Consider the following 12925-nt stretch of genomic DNA (forward strand, 5'->3'; position numbering starts at 1 on the left):
AAACTTGATAGTACATTCATTAAGCTTTGTGTTTGTGAGAAAAAATCAAACTTCCTGTCTTGGGGGATAAGAACGGTTTTCGTAGATCCAGTCACAAATATTATCATTGGAGGTAGCATCACACCAGCTGCTGTGCTAGTTAAAACAGCTGTAAATTGACGTTTCTCTGCTCCAGTTGATCTAACACGAACCTCTTTCTTCCCTTTTCTTTCAATGGTTCGCGAACCAGGCATATCAAAGTATACGGGTGTTTCATCCATGTTGATGATTAAATTATCCTCAAACTTATGAACTCTACGAAGTTGTTTTATTTTTTTTAGAAAACGTTCTAATTGAATTTCGAGATCTTTTGATAGCTTCTGCTGAATGCTAGTTTTGCACTTATTAAAATATACATTATAGCACAAACAAAACAGTGCTAGCTATAGCACTTACCTATTGGACAGAGAATGACGTTTCATAAACCTGCTTACCCAACCTGATGAAGCTTTGAATGATGGGTGTGTTGGACAAACTGTTTTTTTTGGCCATCAACTGGATATCTTGTCTGGTAACTGGTAAGTGAAGATCTCTTTGCTTTAAAACCCAAGACAGCACCTCATCATCCAGCTCAGAAGGATAACTCACTGGTCGACCAGATCCACTCTTTAAGTGCTTCCCTTTCATTTTCTTAGCAAGTTTTTTAAACTTTTCCTTAGGGACTTTATCAATGTCTTTCCAGTAGTAGATTGTTGAGCGAGGGACACCATAACACTTGCTGGCCTCTGCCTCTGTGTTAAGCCGTGCATATTCCACTACCTTTAGCTTCTATGTATAGCTGTATGACTTGTACGTTCCAGCTTTCTTTGTCTTAGGCTCTTTTCCTACTCCTCGATCTTTCACTACTATCGTCATTTCACTTTCTAAGGTACGCTTACAACTAGGCCTTACAACAGATCGTTTGAGACGAGCTGGGTGACAATGAATACTAGTAGGGTTGTACTGTTTCAGAAATGCTGGGTATTCCTTAATGGTAGTGAACTGACGTAGCAGAAAATAATCAGTTATCTTACTGTTGCTCACTACATCCTCACTGCTCACCCCACTGTTTGCTGTCAGGCTGGTTTCCTGGTTGGATTTACGTGGAAGTGTAACCGACACCAGTTCAATGGCAGATTCATCTGTACCATCTTGACAGCTACTTATATAACTGCCATGGCCTGAACAATCACTGTACTCTACCTCAGTGGCTACTATCTCAACATCACTTTCAGATTTGTTGTCAAAGCTGGGTTGATCCCTTGGTCGATCTTCAACAGTAAGATTGAGATAAAATGTACCATAAACAATATTGTTTGCAATAGTATCACTGTCGTACAGTTCATCATATGACTCCGTGAGACCCGCTGCCATGACGTTCCAGATGCCAAAAAATTAGTGCACTTTTAATTAGAAGCTCTGGTTTACTTGCCGAAATTTAGAGCATATTGTATTGAATACACAGGGAGTGCCGAATATTTAGAGATGCCAAAATTTTAGGGAATCTACGGTACACCAAAATATTGGAATACACATGTTTTCGAAATTGTACAGTACAGTGAGCTGTTTTTTTTTTTAACTTTATAACTCTCACTACTGGACATGCTATGACCATGAAATTCCCATGATCCTATGAAATACCCATGAAAGTTGCAGTTGGTTTTTTTTTTCATGGGTAATGAAATACCCATGAAATACTGGAGTAAAATAATGTACCCATGAACAACACATGAATGAGTGAGTTTTCATGGGTTTGTATTGTATACCATGAAAATCTGTGAAATCACAGCCATGAAAAACCTGTTGAAAACCTATGAATAGTATTCATTGGCTTTCCACAGGTTTTTAATAGGTTTGATTTTACAGGCTTTCATGGGTTGTGCATACATATAAACCCATGAAAACACTCGTTTGCGGGTTGTTCATGGGTACATTATTTTGCTTCGTGCATTTCATGGGTATTTCATTACCCATGAAAAATACCAAGTGCAACTTACATGGATATTTCATGAGGATCATGAGAATTCCATAGCAACAGCATGGATTTATTGTCCAGTAGTGTCTGTAGTTGCAAATCCATTATTTTTCAAAGGCACTGCTACTATGATCAGCCTATGTACACACCAATTTTCAAGTTATTCCCATGCTTGGTTTACCCTGTAGTCATGATCTGTTTTACATGAATGAATGTGCATAATTCTGTGGATATTTATCAGATTCAAGCAAAACTTAAAACATAAATTCACCTGTATACACTCTTCAATTGTGCTAAGTTCATGGCAATCGAGTTAAATGTTTGTGTTTTATAACAATTTTGAAAAGTATGTGAAAAGAAATCGAAGCCCGTAGACCTTCTACAACTTAAGAAGGAAAAAACAAAAAAAAATTCAAAATCTTGAATGTCCACATCTCACAAATGGCTGGTGCAAATTTAATCAAAATTATTTATGTAGCCTGCCCTACCTAGCCAACAGCTGTAGTGCAAACATATTTGAGAAGGGGCCATGGAGCTATGAATGCACATTTTTCCTCTCAATTTACCCACAGTGTGGCATGCTAGCTTTCTTGGCTGCATCACTATTGTGTGTCTTGATACTGGGTGTTTCACTCACATCTACACATGCATGTAACAGTGATATGACACACAGTAACTTACGATCATCATCATCAACAATAGTTATTGCAGTTTGATAAGGTTCGGCTGGATGAAAGCTATCAGGTAATGAACTAGATACAATGGTCAGATTGAATATTTCAGTATCTTCCAATATGTTATCATCAAATATTGGAACGTCAAATGAAACACTGGTCTCTCCAGCAGGAAATGTGACAGTGTATGGTCCAGAATCATAATCAAAACCTCCTCCTGTAATTTACTGCTTTAACAATTATTAATGTATTCTTCACTTACTAGTGGCAGTATTCTGATTATCAGTAATTTGTACAGTAATATCAGTTGATGATGGGCTACTGAGAACTAGTACAGGTTGTGCTGGTCCATCATCTTCATCAACACTGTATGTTGACTGGTTGAAGCTTACAAAGGTATCTGAAACTAACAAGATATCACGAGAAAGGTTGAAACAACAATTTAACCTACATTCCTATATATCATATAGTAGGGGCCATAAAGGAGTAGGCGTGGCCCACAAACTAGCATTACCCAGAAATCAGCCTCAATTTTCCTGACAACAAGAAGGAAGTATTGGTTAGGTAAATCTCAGCCCAAAAAAGCCTTCAGATCGACCTGAAATGCTTTCAACAAATCACTACGGAATTTAAAAAATAATTTATTCAACAGAATTTTCTACTGACTGACTGACTGACTGACTGACTGACTGACATTTTCAGACAAGCGTACCTTGATAACAGCTGCAGCTATGGGCTTGATTTTTTCACTGTTCGATGTCACTTCGGCCCGAGATGTGCCATTTGGCATACCGCAGTATGTGCAATGCCTTCTTCATGGACTTACCAGTGTCCTCCTTTGTGTCCCATTCATCTTTGCTGACAGTGAAAAGTGTCAATTTGGCGATAGCACATGATGGCTACTCTTTGTAACGGAAATCATCTGTATTTGTCATAGTGGCTATTTTGATAGGAGAGGCACTTTTCAAACAGCTTTAGATTCGTACTGCTGTGTAATGGGTTGAACATAGCGTAATGGATACTTCACTTTTCAGATGATAATTATTGATATAACCTGGGGTGCGCGGCACCATTTCTTTCGATATGCGTGGATTGCAGAGGTGCTTTTCGAATAGTTCTTGATTCGAAATGCTGCGTAACGGGTTGAACATAGCTGACAATGAAGTATAAAGGATACTTCACTTTCCAGACGATAATTGGGGCACGCAGCATCATTTCAGATGCGGTATGCATGGGTTCACCAGTCATAATAATTATTTACAAAAAAGTTAACAAACAGGTACACAGAAAAATTGGAATTTTCAACTAGAGTAGGGACCATAGCACATCGATAAAAAGTACTGAAACAAGCTGGAGTAGTGCACGATATTAAATCACAGTAAAACAATAAGAAGTGTTATATCCCTACTGTGCTCAAGATACCATTATGGAAATGCACAGTAGGGATATAACACTTTTTATTGTTTTACTGTGATTTAATATTGTGCACTACTCCATCTTGTTTCAGTACTTTTTATCGATGTGCTATGGTCCCTACTCTAGTTGAAAATTCCAATTTTTTCTGTGTATTTCTATATAAGACCACCATATAAGTCACAACAAATGTATTGTGCATTTGTTGCCATCTATTAACTTGTGAACATACGTAAAACTGTCCCACTGACTGATAGTTAATTAAAGTAAAATGGATTTCTAATCAACCAAATAACTGAGAACAAAGTCAGCACTGCTCAGATAGGTGAATTTATGGCATTCCATTTTTTATACTCAGTATTGTTCTAATAGAATCCTCTATGATACACTGCCTACAATTAATACTAGTAATTTTACAGCTAGGTAATTGAGTAACAACTATGAACAACTAGCATAAGCAATCAATTATCAGCCTTGGTGTACGCCAACCTATATTAGGGCTGAAACGGATAGCAACTTTTACTATCCGGATATCCTGAACAAAATCTATCCGGATATCCTATGGATAGTGACATCATCACTTGCTATAGAAACATTTTATAGTTTATTGTAAGCATCCTTGTTTTACTAGTACTAGAAGCAAACAAACATTAACATGATAGCAAAAGGTTTGTGGTAGTGTTACTTTGCACCGACTGTAACAAGATTGGCAGCTGGAGAAAATATGAATACAAGATGTAGCAGTTGCTACAAGACCTTTTCCAGGTACAACTAGTCGTAAAAAACTCTTTATAAGGCAATAACTATTCTGTTACAACTTCTTCAGCAATATTCACAGCCTCGCTTCGTAATTTAGCAATGGGCGTGGTCGCGAGCAAGCTGATTAACTTACCAGGCTGCTGTTAACTTTACATAATCTAGCTTAGCTAACGCTCCATGATGAAAATTGATTCATCTAGTGATGAGAAGTTGGACAGATAAATGGCTTTAAGTTATTACTATCCGCTTGGCTTCAAAGTACTATCCGGATAGTAAATTATTATCCGGATATCCGGATCATACGGATATCTGTTTCAGCTCTACCCTATATGGGGAACAAGATATGCACAAACTTCTTATACCCAGCGATAGGTAATTTAATAGTCCAGGTGTCCACAACATTTCAACTTCCCATGCCAGGCAGTGGCATTCGGCCAAAAACAGTGGTGTACAGCATCAAATATCGACGATAGACGTTGTTTATCGTCCACTTGTTAACTTGTGTACATCAATTATCCTCCAGTTTGAGGTATTTTGCTTGGAGTTCCCACACAATCAAAACTAAATCTTGCCAATACTACAGAATAGTCTACCAGTACTACTTGTAACCCCACCAAAATTTCAAGCAAGCCTTATGCATGATTTTCAAAATACACTCAAATCAATTTCTGATAAAACAAACACATCAGTACTTTAATGCTTTAAACACATTTTAAAACAAATTGAACAGCACAAATGTTTTCTCAAGGAAGATACAAAGGTCAGCAAAGTAATCCTGGTGCCACTGAGAAGGGCTGTAGCTACTTTGCTTCTTGTTGTACAGCAATGTAGCCAATGACGTACAAGCCCTTTGTCCTTAAATAATAACCAACAACTTCTATCCACTGTGTATGGGATTCTTATCTACTATGTACATCTTGCTCCTGTGCAGTGTAACATATCTTGAGCACTTGACAGCATGTGACAAGCCTCCAGAGTAAAACCTCAAGTGTACTGTAGTTGATGGTGCCTGAAACTGAGTGTATGTACAATTACAAACTCTCTTCCAGCTTATCCTTGCTTTTGTAGTCAATTCTCCTGTTGTTTCTATAGCCTCATAAGATTTCACTTCGATTCACCTTGCTTTCTGAGCTATTTCATCCTAGTTACCTCCATTCTTCATCACTTCCAATTACCATAGCAGGACTTTCCATCTTCTTCGTCTTCTTAACTCTCAAATATGCAAAATCCAGAAAACTGGATTTAAACTTAATAAATATGTATGCCTTGCACAAAGCGCTGTAACTTCCGAAGCATCCATCCTATGGCTATGCAATTTACATCATTTTACTTGTGATGTAACAAGGACTAAAATGATAGCTAGGGTTTTACCCTAATGCTACATGGTGGGGCCAAAACTAGCCATGAAAATAACTTTTCAGTAAGAAAACATGCAAAACCCTTTACATACCTTTATAAAATGGTTGATGGTTACTCCTGTCATCTTGCAATAACCGCTGTTCAATTAGCTATTAAATTTCTATCAGGCCATATATGACACACGTGAGTAAACCCACAATCAAAATTAAACACGTGGTAAGAATTTTGAAATGCTGAGACACAACTCACTGTTGTTTATTGCTTCATAACAAGTAAGCCACTGTAGTTACAGTGTTCATTTAACCTTCTCCAAGTAGCCCAGTGAACAGACCTTTAATTGATGTGTAGTAGGCTGTAAGAATTAAGTTACCCCACTTAGTGCCACCATGCATGCCCATATTGTGTAAACACACATTCCCCAAAGTTCTTTGTGGGTTTAAGGGTTAATGGCTGTCATTATGCAGTCACTAATCCATCATAGTCAAAACTAGTACAAAGGACAAGAATTCCAAGTCCTTTCAATGGTGAATTTCTCGTAAACAGATGCATAAATGTGTAAACAAACAATATTCGACTAGGAAGGGTGATTATTCTGGCAGAGCCAATTACTAGAGCATTTTGAAAAACTGCAGCCTATCTCTCCATAGGTTGAACATCATGTATAAGGTTCAGTGCGTGCTACAACATACGAACAACACGGATAAAGTTCAGTATGCTACTAATACCACTTCATGCCAAGAACAACAGACTAGTGTATACAAATTTGTATACACTAGTCTGTTGTTCTTGGCATGAAGTGGTATTAGTAGCATACTGAACTTTATCCGTGTTAAACTAAGTCACAAACAAACCTCTCATCATTCACCAACATTACAACATGAAAGAAGTTGATATAAACTGCTAGGACAACAAAACAAACAACGCAAGGCAGCTTAGAGTTGTGAAGTTCCATGTTTGAATTCAGATTCTAAACGATGATAATAGATGTCGAGTTGGCCAATAATAGACGTCGGTTGATAATTGATTGCTTCTGCTATGTTTTGAACTTATAATTGACAGCTAAGGATATCATGTATGTATCTCACAACATAAATAAACTCTTGTAGTCCTATTTATACTAGTGGGGCAAAAAAATTATTAATTTTCAACAAGTAGAATAGGGATCAAAGATTTGATTTTGAAAAAAACTGCGTAAACAAGAAGTAATAGGGATGATAATCCACAAAATTCTATGCATCATCAGTTCAAAGCAAGTTATTTGAATAGTGTACACTCAATTTGCGATTCCTATTTCAACACTTTAACAAAATTTAACCACAAGTTGAAATAGGAATCGCAAATTGAGTGTACACTATTCAAATAACTTGCTTTGAACTAATGATGCATAGAATTTTGTGGATTATCATCCCTATTACTTCTTGTTTACGCAGTTTTTTTCAAAATCAAATCTTTGATCCCTATTCTACTTGTTGAAAATTAATAATTTTTTTGCCCCACTAGTTTCATGATTTTTTTCATGTCCATGCACATGGACTACTTCTTAAATATACGTTCAACAGTACATGATTGTTTAATAAAGAAACCCATTGTAATATCAACTGGCAATAAACAATTACATAAATAAGTTTAATAAACAATTAGTTAACAATACAGTTAACAATACAGTAAACAATACCACTTTCCTTTGACGAGTAGATAAATCCACTAGTGTGACCGTTTACTGCAACGAAGCGGTGCGAAATCTCAACACGAGTAAAACACACGCTTGACAAAACGTGGTCGACTCCAATTAAAGTGCTGAGTATACGGAGTATCCCGCTTTTTATTTTTCAATCGCGTACGGAAGGGACACACCCCTTTTCAATTCGAAATTTACCAGTGTGTTCCAATAGCTTACAAGCCTTGTTATGTCGACTCTTAGCTGGTAAACAGCTGAAGAATATAATAGAAAGTATACACGAAAGGCGTACAGTAATAGTTTAAGTGACGAGGTGCGGGCCACACCCCCTTCACTGTCTCGTAATGAAGGAAGTCTAAAACCCGAGTTTCAGTGAACAATAGTTATGTTTAATGTTTAGTGTGATACAACTTGATGCATTTTAGTCCTGTGAGCTAAAGCAATGGAATTTTAAACAATTCTATATTATCATCTGTATGGCTTCTCGATCGAATGGCGTCTCGAAGAGTGATTCTTGCTCTATATCTCGCAATCGCATTAGAGAGGGAAGATTTTAATACCACACAGACCTGGGTACGAATGTTTTTTAAATACGCCATACGTTTTTAGGGCTGATATCTACTTCCTACGAGCTGTAGGCGCGCGAAACAAGAAAGAAAGAAGAAAGAAAGAAGAAGATGGAGAATCCAACCATTTTCAAAATTTTAAAAAACACCTAAAACTATTTCCCTTACTTTTAATACTTGTTGGCTAGTGTTGTAAACACAAAAGAAAGGTCTAGAATGTTTTAGAAATAAAATCTAAAGCCCGGAAGGCTGCTTTTGGCGTGCGTTCTATTAGAGTGTTTTGAAAAATTTCTGCCTGATCCCTATTATGTACCACTACCGTGGTACATGATATGCAATACTTACCAAAAACATTTACAGTTGCATTATTGGATACAACTGATCCAGCCTCATTGTTTACTCTACACCTGTACATGTACTCTCCACTAGTCAGTGATGTATCAGTAGTGTATGATGTACCATTACCAACAATAGTCCAGCTACTACCAGAACTTCTTCTCTCCCAAGAATACACTAGCGTCCCTGTACCACCAGCACTGCACATGAGTGTGATACTTCTTCCTGATTCTACATCTCCACCAATTGGGTGACTAGTGATTGTTGGATGTTCGTCTGCAGAGACATACTGTAATAACTGTATGTTCATTGTTTGTGTCATGTGTACTACATATGTATGTTATGTGTGCAAGATATTGTGCAACAAATCTCACATTCTTTACAATGTAAGACAGTCACTCAAACAAAATTCAACATGACACATCAAAATTTAGAGGCACTATCCCAATATATTCTCAAAGTCAGATAAGACTTCAATTTCAATCAACAGCAAAATACAAAATAAAACCTTTCTGTCATACCTGCAATTTGGTATGGATTTAAGGGCAAACATTAGTGAATCTAAGGAAACCACACTATCATAATTACTACCTGAAGCAAATTTTGTATTTTTATGGTGGCTTGCTATTCAATATTAAAGTGCTTGCATGGGCGAAGATCAAACAAATAAGAGTACTGTTATTTCCATACAGCGCTAAAAGGAAAATACAGCACTATGTATGGAAGTTGATCACATGTGTAACATTTTAAATTGCCAGAAGTAGCCAAAACGATGCTGTATGTAATTTATTGCAATGCAATAAATTGAAGTTAACATGCCTTGGTGTGGGAGTAGAATGGATACAGTACAAACCTATGTACCATACCATAGTAAATGAAGCCAGCATCCTTTAGTGATAAACTAGCCTTTTGGGTAAAGTAAATTAAATTCAGCAACACATAATCCATGAGATGACTGTAAGGTCCATTAGAGCAGCATTTTACATTAGCAGTGCAAGCGCCACGAACTGAAAATATAATTTATTGCTCGCCAATAAATTGAAGTTAACATGCCTGGTACACGCTGGTTGTTAACATAGCGTATAGACAATAAACCAGAATAACAGGCTGTCAAGCCGGATGTAATCTTTCTAAATAGGTAAACAGCTTAGCGAGTTATCTTCACATGCTACACTGTCTCTCGTGAGCCGCCACGTTGTCTCAGTGTGATATTCTATCACGTGCTACATTGTCTCTCGTGAGCCACCACGCCGTCTCAGTGTGACATTCTCTCTGTTTAGAAAACTTTCCAAGAGACTATCCCGGATTTGGAGAACTTCAGTAACGTCGTTCTAAACGTGATTCAACCCCTTGTTCGCTCCCACTGAAGTCATCGCCGTCACCTGCACTGGTACGTGCCGAGCAAGTACTTGAACATAGACTCCGTCAGTGAAGCTTCTATTTCGATAATTCTACACATCTCTCCGAATTCACGTATGTTTGTTTTTGTTTGTGTTGTTGGTAATTAAGATGTGTATTTGCTAACTTCCTCATAGTAATTACCGCCATGCCAGCAACACGCCGCAACGCGTCAGAGGAAACTAGCCCCGCCACGCCTTATAGCCTCGCCGGCGCATCAAAAACTCAATTGAATGCTCTAACCATGGCTGCCCTAAAATCCCATCTGAAACACTTTAAGTTACAAACTTTAGGAAATAAAGCTGCTCTGATCGATCGCCTGCATTCACACTTGCAAACAGATGCCGCCAACAGCTCACAAGGGGAAGGCCCACAAGAAGACTCCACCAATACCCACCAAATAACCACCGCTAATAACTCAGGAGGAAATCCACCATCCCGCCCAGGGAATGTCACCTCTGCTTTGCCACAGCAACTCCTTAACCAACTGACCAGTATCCTTCAACCAACCCACGACACTCGGCCCGCAAGCACTAGTGACACGCATGCTGCTGGTAATGAATCAGAAGCGATAGAGGACGACCGCCTGTCAGCTGCCTCTCTTCCAGTTCACTCAAACAATCCAGTGTCGCTGCAAGTTGCAGCAAGTCGCACCCCAGCCCACGTTACCCCAGTTGTCAACTCTACTTCAACAAGGGCACCCCATCAGACCCTGTCACTCCCCCAACCTTCTTTACCACCCTGCCCAACCAGGATACAAGAGAAGATAACCAAAGGTGAGTACATTGACTTCACCACTCTTCTACCCAAATCCATGTTTGGTGCACCAGAGCCCCAGTCCCAGACTCTCACACTACAGCTAAGCCAGTCAGGAGACAATGTCTCCATTCAGCCCCCAGCAAACACCAAGAAAATAACATCATTTGGTGCATGGATGGAAGCGTGAAATGTGTATCTAGCTTTCCGCATATCTTTTAACCCCTCATGTGCTCCATACTTGATCGCTTATCAGCGAATTATTACCTCCGCAAACACAAATCATCCCCTACATGCCTGGCTTAGTTACGATGCAAAGTTTCGTACCAAGGCTGCTACCGACCCATCGTTGCGATGGGATGTCCGCGACATAGACCTATGGCTTGAGCACTTCCCTGGTACATCAGCTCAACCAAACCGCTGGCCATGCACTCATTGTGGTAGTACCACTCATTATCCCAACCACTGTCCTTTTCGTCCCTCTCCTTCACATACCCATGGAGGACAACAACCAGCCCCTCCTAACACACAGCAGCACGCTCCCGCTTTCTTCCAACAGTGCCCCACCCCATTCCTTGTCAACACATGCCGTGACTTCAACAGGTCATACTGCCACCGTGCAAACTGCAGATTTGCTCACAGATGTGAGAACTGCGGCGGGCCCCACTCGGGCAAGAGCTGTCCTTCAAAAGGACAGCTCCGCCATTTTTAAACCACTTCCGTGGACTCCACTACGACCGTTCACCCTTGAACGTGAATTAAGTAACCATCCCGACAAAGTCTTCGTCAGACAACTTATTGATAACTTAAGACTTGGCTGTACAATTGGCTACACAGGCCCCCAGTTCATGCACCTAGCTTTAAATTTAGAGTCTGCTTTCCAGCAGCCCGAAGTCATTGATGCAACGCTCAAAGAGGAGTGTGAAGCCGGACGAGTCCTCGGTCCTTTTGACCAACCACCCCTCCCCAATTTTCGCACCTCGGGTTTAGGTCTTGTGCCTAAACATGATGGGGGTTGGCGAATTATATACCACCTTTCAGCACCTTTTGCACAAAGTATAAATGATTTTATTGACCCAGAATTATACTCACTATCCTATTGCACCATAGATGATGCTTACGCAATTCTTAATAACCTAGGTCCAGGAGCACTAATGAGTAAGATCGATCTTAAGAATGCTTTTCGCCTAATACCAGTTAGACCGGAGGACTGGAACCTATTAGGCATTTGCTGGCGACAACAATTCTTCATAGACACCTGCTTGCCTTTTGGCCTTAGATCTGCTCCTTATCTCTTTAACCAGCTTTCAATAGCCATCCACTGGATCTTGCACCATTCATATGGTGTGCAACACCTGCTGCACTACCTTGACGACTTCTTTACTGCTGGGCCAGCAACCTCACCTGTATGTGCACAAAACTTACAATCGATGTTCACATTGTGTGAAAAAATTAACGCCCCGATTAAACTGTCCAAAGTTGAAGGTCCTACTACCTCATTAACCTTCCTTGGCATCCTCCTAAACAGTCTCACAATGGAAGCCAGTATTTCAGATGATCGGAAACATGCTTTAATGGATGAGCTACGTTGGATGAGACAGCGGGACAAATGCACTCAGCATGAGTTGTTGTCCCTTATAGGAAAGTTATCCTTCTGCTGCAAGGTGGTCCCGGCTGGACGTATCTTCTTACGCAGAATGATTGATCTCAGCAACACTGTGTCCCACCTACATCACCGCATTAGCCTGACAACTGAAGCATACCTGGACTTGCAATGGTGGCTAGATTTCTTACCGGAATGGTCAGGCACAAGCCTTATTTTAAATACGAGATGGATACCTTCGCCAGCACTACATCTCTACACTGACGCCTCTGGACTGCATGGATAGGGAGCGTACTGGGATGGTAGGTGGCTCCAATCCCATTGGTCAACCCTACAAGGTAAGATGGACATCACATGGAAAGAATTATTTGCGATAGTAGCAGCAGTCCA

General features: G+C 39.6%; 1 protein-coding gene across 1 annotated transcript in view; it reads right to left on the bottom strand.

Moving 5' to 3' along the window:
- Positions 1-12925, bottom strand: part of LOC136261089 (adhesion G-protein coupled receptor V1-like) — a 259887-nt gene that overhangs the window by 190990 nt on the left and 55972 nt on the right. The window contains exons 5-7 of the mRNA XM_066055056.1: positions 8788-9054; positions 2930-3073; positions 2675-2884 (exon numbers count right to left, since the gene is read on the bottom strand). Of these exons, the coding sequence (XP_065911128.1) occupies positions 2675-2884; positions 2930-3073; positions 8788-9054 (621 nt within the window). The remainder of the gene's footprint in view (positions 1-2674; positions 2885-2929; positions 3074-8787; positions 9055-12925) is intronic.

This window comes from Dysidea avara, chromosome 7 (genome assembly GCF_963678975.1).
Source record: "Dysidea avara chromosome 7, odDysAvar1.4, whole genome shotgun sequence".
NCBI lineage: Eukaryota > Metazoa > Porifera > Demospongiae > Dictyoceratida > Dysideidae > Dysidea > Dysidea avara.